This window comes from Hyperolius riggenbachi, chromosome 4 (assembly GCF_040937935.1).
Source record: "Hyperolius riggenbachi isolate aHypRig1 chromosome 4, aHypRig1.pri, whole genome shotgun sequence".
Taxonomy (NCBI): Eukaryota; Metazoa; Chordata; class Amphibia; order Anura; family Hyperoliidae; genus Hyperolius; species Hyperolius riggenbachi.
In genome coordinates this window covers 290,342,093-290,351,601 of record NC_090649.1, presented here as the reverse complement: position 1 = coordinate 290,351,601, position 9,509 = coordinate 290,342,093, and the positions used below count along the sequence as shown (strand labels likewise).

General features: G+C 41.6%; 1 protein-coding gene across 2 annotated transcripts in view; it reads right to left on the bottom strand.

The window, feature by feature from the left end:
* Window positions 1-6,930: 6,930 nt before the first annotated feature.
* SMPDL3A (sphingomyelin phosphodiesterase acid like 3A) overlaps window positions 6,931-9,509 on the bottom strand; it is an 86,235-nt gene continuing 83,656 nt past the window's right edge. For both annotated transcript variants that reach the window (XM_068231394.1, XM_068231396.1), the window contains one exon: window positions 6,931-7,814. In XM_068231394.1, coding sequence (XP_068087495.1) covers window positions 7,491-7,814 — 324 coding nt within the window. In that variant the 3' untranslated portion in view covers window positions 6,931-7,490. The remainder of the gene's footprint in view (window positions 7,815-9,509) is intronic.

Genomic DNA, 9,509 nt, shown 5'->3' with positions numbered 1-9,509 from the left:
TGAAGTTAATTTACTATTTTTGATACCTTGTTTATTACTACTGCATCACCACATAATCACTTGATGTTTTTCTTCATAAAAAATGTGGTTTCATGCATCATTGACCTCCAATACAAGTTTTAAAAGCTATTTAAGGCCATCTCGAATATTTCACTCGAATACAGAATCGGATAGTGACGTTGGATATCCGAGGTCGAATCGGATATTCGATTAACTGGAATATCAAACTTCGAGTGAATTCGGATAGTTTACTATCCGAATTCGACCAAACTCGAATAGGATAATGAGGTATCCGATCAACACTAGTTGTTATAAAATAACTACATACCTATATTGACAGATTATCAATCTGCATTCCTGAGCAGGAAGAAGGCTTGGGGTGTCAGCACTGCAACCGTTTCTTAGTGGCACGGGAGGCTACACGCAGCGCCTCTGTTGAGATGCAAAGAATTGTGTGGGGGCCAACTCCTGCAGGGCGTAGCAGTGAGTTACTTTAGACCTTGTACATTATGGCAAGCTTAGGCAATATGCATGTGTTGTCACATTTTATTAGTCAATAAACAATTGAAAGCCAGTGTATACCGTATTTTTTGGACCATAAGACACACTTTTTCTCTCCCACAAGTGAGGATGAAAAGCTGGTGCTCCTCCCCAAAATCCAGCGGCAGATCCCCTACTAAGGCACAGAAATCAATCTATGTCACACAGTCCATTTCACTGCCTGTTATGGCGTATTGTCCCATTTCACATCCCCGCTAAGGCAAATTACCCATTTCCGCTATATCCCATTGCCCATTTCTCTGCCTGCTATGGCACATTGCCTATTTCTCTGTCTGCTATGGTACACATTGCCCATTTCTCTGCCTGCTATGTCACATTGTCCATTAATCTGCCCACTATGGCACATTGCCAATTTATCTGCCCGCTATGTTATATTGCCCATTTCTCTGCCTGCTATGGCACATTGTCCATCACAGCCCCCGAGCACAGAGCACAGCGAAAGCCTTTACATCTCCAGCCGAAGCTAGTCCTCCTCCTCTTCCTCCATCTTCAGCTGGTGCAGTGTAGCACAATAAGACGCTGCACCAGCACGCTACGAATCCCATCTTCTGTTGCCGTACATCCTGGTCTAGCATCTGTATGGCAATGCCCCCTCCTGGATTGGCCCTGCAGTTCAAACTTATTGGCTGAGGTAGGACTTCTAGGCCCGCCAGCAAAGGTATCGGAGCCAATCACTTTGCACTGCAGGGCTGTCCAGGAGGGGGCATTGCCTTACAGACACTAGACCAGGTAGTACGGCAACAGAAGACGGGACTAATAGCGTGCCGGTGCAGCATCTGATTGTGCTACACTGCACTGGCTGAAGACGGCGGAGGAGGACTTGCGCCGGATGGAGAGGTAAGAAGGCTTCTGCTGCACTTTGCAAATGATAGGCTGTGATGGGGCAATGTGCCATAGCAAAGTGCCATAGCGGGCAGTGAAATCGGCAATGTACCATAGTGGGGCAGTGAAATGGGTAATGTGCCATAGTGGGACTGTGAATTGGGACAATGCGCCATAGTGGGTTGTGACACGGGACAATGCACTAAAGCGGACAGTGACATGGGATTATGTGCCATAGCAGGGCTGTGTGACATGGGGGAATGTAGCATAGCGGGACTGTGTGACATAGGGGAATGTGCCATAGTGGGACTCTGTAATATAGTGGGATCTCTGTGTTATATGGGTATCTCTGGGCCACAGGGTGAATCTCTGTGCCATAGGGGGATTTTCCTACAGCTTGGGGGATAAGCTTCACAAGACGCCCCTGCACCATGGATGCACCAGGTTTAGTATTTTTTTCCTGGTTTTTGTCCTCTTAACCTAGGTGTGTCTTATGGTCCAGAGTGTCTTATGGTCCAAAAAATATGTTAAGTCAGGTGATACCTGGTCTGAGCACACACATTTTATTTCATGTGTATACCTTTTTATCTTTTATTTAAAATAACTTTTCAGCTCTCTGCAATTGTAAAAGTACCAAAAAGTACGTAAAAAACTAAATTATTAAAGTATTTTCCTTCTTGCTGGTTACTTAAAGGCATTTTATTGATAAGAGCCCCTATTCAATGTATCTCCTATGGTTTCTTCTAGGAGATCATTTTTCAGTGTTTTGCTTGTTGTATGTTCTTGCTTGCTGTTGCTTTAAAACATATTTTATTGACAAGTTTCGAAAATATCAATGTTGGGAGAAAACGTTAATTGAATAAGGGCCATATGTCTTTAAAAAAAGAAAAAAAATCCAATCATCATGTTGCATATATGGATTTGATGAAGCATTTGCTTTAAACTACCTGTTCTGGTTGCTGCTTGAACATTTTCTGTATTTTCCTTTCTTTTATTTCTTCTCTCTTCTTGTTTGTGTTCTCTTACACCTGTGTTACTTCATAATTGGATCAAGGTTTGGGACCCGATCTTTGGCTGCATCTGTGTTATTTAGTGGTTTACTAGGTTATAGGTAGACTTGCTCCTGACAAGCTGTTTATTCCTTAATAAAAACTTTAATGGAGGAAACGTCAACATTCGTTTGTCATGGTCTGGAATAAGCTTGTACTGGAGGGGTTAGGAGTAACACTGCCACCTTGTGACTAATTCTACTCTTATATAAAATATAGTTTCGTATATATAGGTTTTTGCTGCATCAGTTAATTGTTTTTGGGCCAGTTTAAAGCACACCTGAACTGAGAGAGATATGGAGGCTGCCATATGTATTTCCTTTTAAACAATGCAGATTACCTGGCTGTCCTGCTGATCATATGCCTCAAATACTTTTAGCCATAGACTCTTAACAAGCATACCGATCAGGTGTTTCAGACTGAAACTTGACTGGATTAACTGCATGCTTGTTTTAGATGTGTGATTCAGACACTACTGCAGCCAAAGAGATCAGCAGGACTGACTGGAATTATTTAATAGGAAATAAATACGACAGCCTCCATATCCCTCTCACTTCAGGGGTACTTAAAAAAATCATTTTGGTATTACGGTTTACAGGATATCACAATATTTGCATTTCAGAGGCAAGTCATTTGCACTATGAAAGCCTTTACCCGGGACTCTTGTTCAAGGCCATTTCCACATGGGAATCCTCCACAGAAACAGTATATGCTGCCCGGTTATAGCAGAGTGATGTCAGAATCAGAATCAGAATCAAGTTTAATGGCCAAGTACAGGGGTTGTACCTGGAATTATTTTTGACACATACAGGCTCGAGTAGTACAAAAGACAAGTTATGCAGATATGCAGTATTGTACAAGTTATACAGATATACAGTATTGAAGACAAGCAGATATACAGTAAGTAGAGTAATTAAGTAAAGAGGGCAGTAGAGTAGTTTAAGTGACTCTAAACTAGTTGGGGTGATGTAACATGGGTCTGCGCAACACTCATTCCCTACAGTGAGCTCCACAGGATCAAGCTCAATACTTATGGGCGACACTTATTGAAGGTGAGGTTATTGAAGGTGAGTACACATCTTACCTCAGAGGGAACCTTAATCTTCCATTAGATTTAAGTGCAACTTCCACCAATTCCAGTGCAACTTCACATGGTCCCAACATATCAGTCTTACAAAGAATGGCCTTTTCGGAGCAGTATTTGATCAACAGAAGAATCTTCAAAATGTTGACTGTGGTATGTTAGCCTTTAGAGCACTTACCTCAATGACCAGCTATTGCAATCCATACAAGATAAATTGGAGGGTTTTATCTTCCATTCCAATTTCACTTAGATTCATCAACATTCTTGATATGCATCTTAATACTGTTCTGAAAGCTATCACTGCTGGAAGTAAGTTACAATCTGAGCATCTTAGAGCAAAGCTTCTGTTCTTTTGACCCAAAAAGAACAAGTTGAGGTTGATGTGAGCATTTAAACTGGTGCAGACCCAGGGTATGGATAGAGTTATCAGCTTACATGAGAAAACCCTGCCTCTGGAAAAGAAAACCAAATATTTTTGCTTGGTTGATTAAAACTATGTCCATCCACCTCAAAAAGGGTAAGCAGACTGAAAAGATATTATTAGTGAAAGACACATAATGTACACTACTCAAAAAAATAAAGGGAAGGGAACACAAAAATAAGACATCCTAGATCTGAATGAATGAAATACTGCATTCTTATTATATACTTCCTTCTTTATGTAGTTGAATGTGCTGACAATAAAAACACTCAAAATTATCAATGGGAATCAAATTTATCAACCCATGGAGGTCTGGATTTTGAGTCACACTCAAAATTAAAGTGAAAAGAAAAAAGAACACTACAGGCTGGTCCAACTTTGATGTAATGTCCTTAAAACAAGTCAAAGTGAGGCCCAGTGGTGTGTGTGGCCTCCACGTGCCTGTATGACCTCCCTACAACGCCTGGGCATACTCCTGAGGAGGTGGAGGATGGTCTCCTGAGGGATCTCTTTCCAGACCTGGACTAAAGCCTCCACCAACTCCTGCACAGTCTGTGGTGCAATGTAGCATTGGTGGATGGAGAGAGACATGATCTCCCATATTCCCAGGCAGAGCCGGCCTTTGGGGGTGGCAAGTGGGGCAATCGCCCCAGGCCCCGCGCCTGAGGAGGCCCCGCACCCTCTGCAGTGCTGGGGAGAGCGGGCATAGTTGTTAAAACTCACGTGTCTTCACCGATGCTCACACTGTGAGTCACAGCTACCATCTATTTCCTCTCCCGGCATCTGTATATTGGTAACAGCGCCCCCTATGATGACGTGACCGCATGTCACCACAGGGGGGCACTGTTACCAATACACAGATGCTGGGAGAGGAAATAGATGGTAGCTGTGACTCACAGTGTGAGCATCGGTAAAGACACGTGAGTTTTAACAACTATGCCCGCTCCCCACCGCTGCAGCCTTCTTGCCATCTAACCTGTATTGCGGGGCACCTATCTAACCTATACTGCAGGCTGGCACCTATCTAATCTATACTGCAGGCTGGCACCTATCTAATCTATACTGCAGGCTGGCACCTATCTAATCTATACTGCATACTGGCACCTATCTAATCTATACTGCATACTGGCACCTATCTAATCTATACTGCATACTGGCACCTATCTAATCTATACTGCAGGCTGGCACCTATCTAACCTATACTGCAGGCACCTATCTAACCTATACTGCAGGCTGGCACCCATCTAATCTATACTGCGGGCACCTACCTATCTAATCTATACTGCAGGCACCTATCTAACCTATACTGCAGGCTGGCACCTATCTAATCTATACTGCAGGCACCTACCTATCTAATCTATACTGCAGGCTGGCACCTATTTAATCTATACTGCAGGCTGGCACCTATCTAACCTATACTGCAGGCACCTATGTAATCTATACTGCAGCCACCTATCTAACCTATACTTCAGGCTGGCACCTATCTAATCTATACTGCGGGCACCTATCTAATCTATACTGCAGGTACCTATCTAATCTGTACTGCAGGCTGGCACCTATTTAATCTATACTGCAGGCTGGCACCTATCTAATATATACAGCGGGGTACCTACCTAACTAATCTATACTGCAGGCACCTATCTAATCTATACTGCAGGGTACCTACCTACCTATCTAATCTGTACTGCGGGGCACCTACCTGTCTAATCTATACTGCGGGGCACCTACCTATCTAACCTATACTGGAGGCACCTACCTATCTAACCTATACAGAGTGTGTGCTTCCACAACGTGTGTATCCACAGTATATGTCTCTAGGCCCCGCATATGACAGTCGCCCCAGGCCCCGCGTACTCTAAGGCCACCTCTGTTCTCAGGTCTGGGAAACAGACAGGCCAGTCCATAGCATCAATTCCTTTGTCTTGCAGGAGCTACTGACACACACCAGCCACATGAGATCTAGCATTATCTTGCATTAGGAGGAACACAGGGCTAACCGTACCAGCATATGTTCTCATCTCGGTACATAATGGCACTCAGGCTGGCTCTGGTGAGCACATGAAACACAAACTGGCCATGCCGGAGGATGTTGCAGGCAGCAGAACGTTCTCTGTGACATCTCCAGACTCTGTCACGTCTGTCACATGTGCTTACTATGAACCTGCTTTCATCTGTGAAGAGCTCAGGGCGCCAGTGGCGAATTTGCCAATATTGGTGTTATATGACAAATGCCAAACGCACTGCACGATGTTGGGCTGTAAGGTATTGTTAAGTGAGTCTCCTATAAAGGTGTGGGTGGAGAGTGACGCTCAACCCTATAGCAGTAATGAGAAGAACAACTGAAGGGAGGATTACATGGAGGCTGCCATATTTCTTTCCTTTTAAATAATACCAGTTGCCTTACAGCCCTACTGATCTATTTGGCTGCAGTAATGTCTGAATGACACCAGAAACAAGCATGCAGCTAGTCTTGTCAAATCTGACAAAAATGTCAGAAATACCTGATTTGCATATGCTTATTCTCGGTCTATGGCTAAAAGGTTTAGAGGAAGAGGTTCAACAGGATAGCCAGGCAACTGGTATATTGCTTAAAAGGAAAGAAATATGGCAGCCTCCATATCCCTCCCGCTTCAGTTGTTCTTTAAAGTGAAACCGTAACCAAGGATTGAACTTCATCCCAATCAGTAGCTGATACCCCCTATCCCATGAGAAATCTATTCCTTGTCTCAAACGGATCATCAGGGGGCTTTGTATGGCTGATTTTGTGGTGAAACCCCTCCCACAGTGTGATATCAGCGCCTCACAGCTCTGAGGTACTAACATCACACTGTGGGAACCTTGTTGCATTGTGGTAAATAACAGCTGTTTCCAACTGCCAAAAAAGCAAGCAGCATCTCCTTCCAGTGACATCACCTGCCAGCAGTAAAAATGTCACCATGTGATAACCGTCTGAATGTAAATGGGCAAACACTGACTAAATCATTTATACATAATTATTGAAAAAATTAAGCACTTTTTTATTACTTTATTTTAATTGGAGTTCATCTTTAAGTGCTGGAAGGCTGTGTAGGAAGGGAAAGCATCAAGTAAAGCAATGGTAACAATTGCAATGCAAATATTCTGTATTTGTAACCCTGGTCCTCGGGGTAAGTTTAATGGACCCAATCCAATGCCTTTTCTCTAAAGTTTTCTCCTAGGTGATGTGTTCACATTATAAAACGATATTGAAGCCACCAGCAAGCAAGAAAATCCTCAGAATAATTTTGACAGTATTTTTTTACCTACTTCTTGGTACTTTTTAAATTGCAGAGTGTTGAAAAGTTATTTTAAAACAGAAAATTTAAATTATCCCCCAAGAGAAAAGAAAGGAGAAAAAATGAATAGGATGGGCATAATATCTTAATAACAATATTACTAAAAGAGATAGGTTGGGCTGCTTTCTTTACTTGCCTTTAGTTCTCCCTTTAGCTACATTCACTGCAAACTCTTTGAGAAGTGAAAAACACAAGAAGATAACTTGTTTGTACTATTTTGTACGTTGTTGTTGCAGATTTCATTGGGCTCCCAGATTATGTTGTAATGTGTAAATCATACAATCAAAATAAGAATCCATATCTACATTCAGGATTGCACATGTCTGTCGCTCTTTGCATTGTGTGTCACATCCTGTAGGGGCATCAAAGTTCACAATGTAATTCCTGTAGTAGGTTTCAAAGTCTGTGCTATTTGGTTTTTGAAATCGTTTGGCAAGTTCATACAGGCTTTCTGGCGTCAGATCCTTTATGGTGTACTCTTTGGTCATAATGTATTCCAGCTTCCAAGAAGCATCCCCTTTTATGTTTGCATCTGTGAGATTTAAGTAGTAACTCCAAAGATCCTAAATAAGAAATGAAACCATTAATATATTTTGTGTTACTTTCTACTCAATTAGAAAAATGTTGTATCACATATTTTGTCATTAATGAAACAAAGAAATATGGTAAATGTATATTTGTCCCGGAGCAAAATGCACTATAAATCACTTTTTCCTACACTGCTGTCACTTAAAGTAGGTAGCGACATGGAGTGGCACTGCCTAGCCCATACGTCGTGCTGCCTTAGACCTCTACATGGTATTGCACAACTTGGCACACCCCAGGATATATCCTTGGCAACAATTCCCATCGGCCCTGTGGCTATCGGTAGACAATGGGCATGGACTGTGTCAGCCTTGCTAGACCTGAATTTCTCGGACTCTGTGACCGACTTCACCATCATTAATCTCCTAGAAGTCATTGGAATTGGACTTTTGCCATCCTATTCTCCGCAAACACGGAACCCTGGTACACTATATGGTGAACCAACCTTGTCTCTGCATAGTTAGTGCAATTTGCATTTGAACTGCTATATGCTACTTTTATATACAGCACTTCAATACTGTTCGCTTGCAATCAATGTGCCGGCCTTATTTAGTCTGCTGTTAGAGCATTTGCTCTTGTTGAACTTCATGCACTAAGTACTTGTTCATACAGGCATGGAGTTCACCTACTAGTATAGAGAGTCCAAGTACAACATCCTTGTCCTCAATTTATTGCAAGTTGTGTCCATTTAGTGAGCTCACTAGGGCACTGTACAGCTGTGTGTGAGTTCTCCCACCTTGGTGCCGTTACTGGTTGTTATGTGTGTTGTGTTCGTATGGGTAGCATGGTGTGTGAATGGGGTGACCACTCCAAATCATTTTTTAACCACTTCAGCACCACAGGGTTTTTTGCTTAAAAACCAGAGCAATTTTCACATTTCAGCGCTCCTCCCATTCATTCACCAATAACTTTATTGCTACTCATCAGATGTAAATGATCTATATCTTGGTTTTTTTGCCACAAATTATGCTTTGTGAGGGTGATATTTGCTTTTAGTAATTATGCTATTATCTGTGCATTTTAAAGGAAAAAATGAGAAAAAAAAAAGAAAAAAGACACTATTTCTCCATTTCCATGCACTATAGTTTTCAAATAAGCAATGTTACCATAGGTAAAACCCACACATTGTATTTGCTAATTTGTCCTGGTTATCTCAACATTTAAATAATGTTCCTAGTACAATGTATGGCGATAATATATTCGTTTCTGGTTTGTGTTTTTGTTTTCTCATTGTACTCTATCAGTAATTAAAAGCCCTTATCTTCATGATTAACAGTAATACACTCTCATGGCATACATATTTTAAAAGCTAAGTCCCTAGGGTAACTGTGTATTCTCTTTTCAATGCTGTAACTTGTTTTTTTTACAAGTATTTATTTAGGGGTATAGAGTACATGAAAATAACAGTTTTATTGCTTTTCATTCAGTTTTCTGGTAAAAAAAAAATCACATGACTTATCCCTTAGTTGTCAAACAACACAAAATCTATTTTCTCACTTGTCACGGTTAAAATGATACCCTATATACATAATCAGATAGCTTATTGGGCATACAGCACACTTTTTACCACAAGTACGCCTCTACTCCCCTGAGCTTCAAGTAAAGTTTTGTGGGGAGTAGATAAGCGTAGCAAGGGAGGTAAAGTGGTTAATGAAATGTTTGTTAGTAATCAT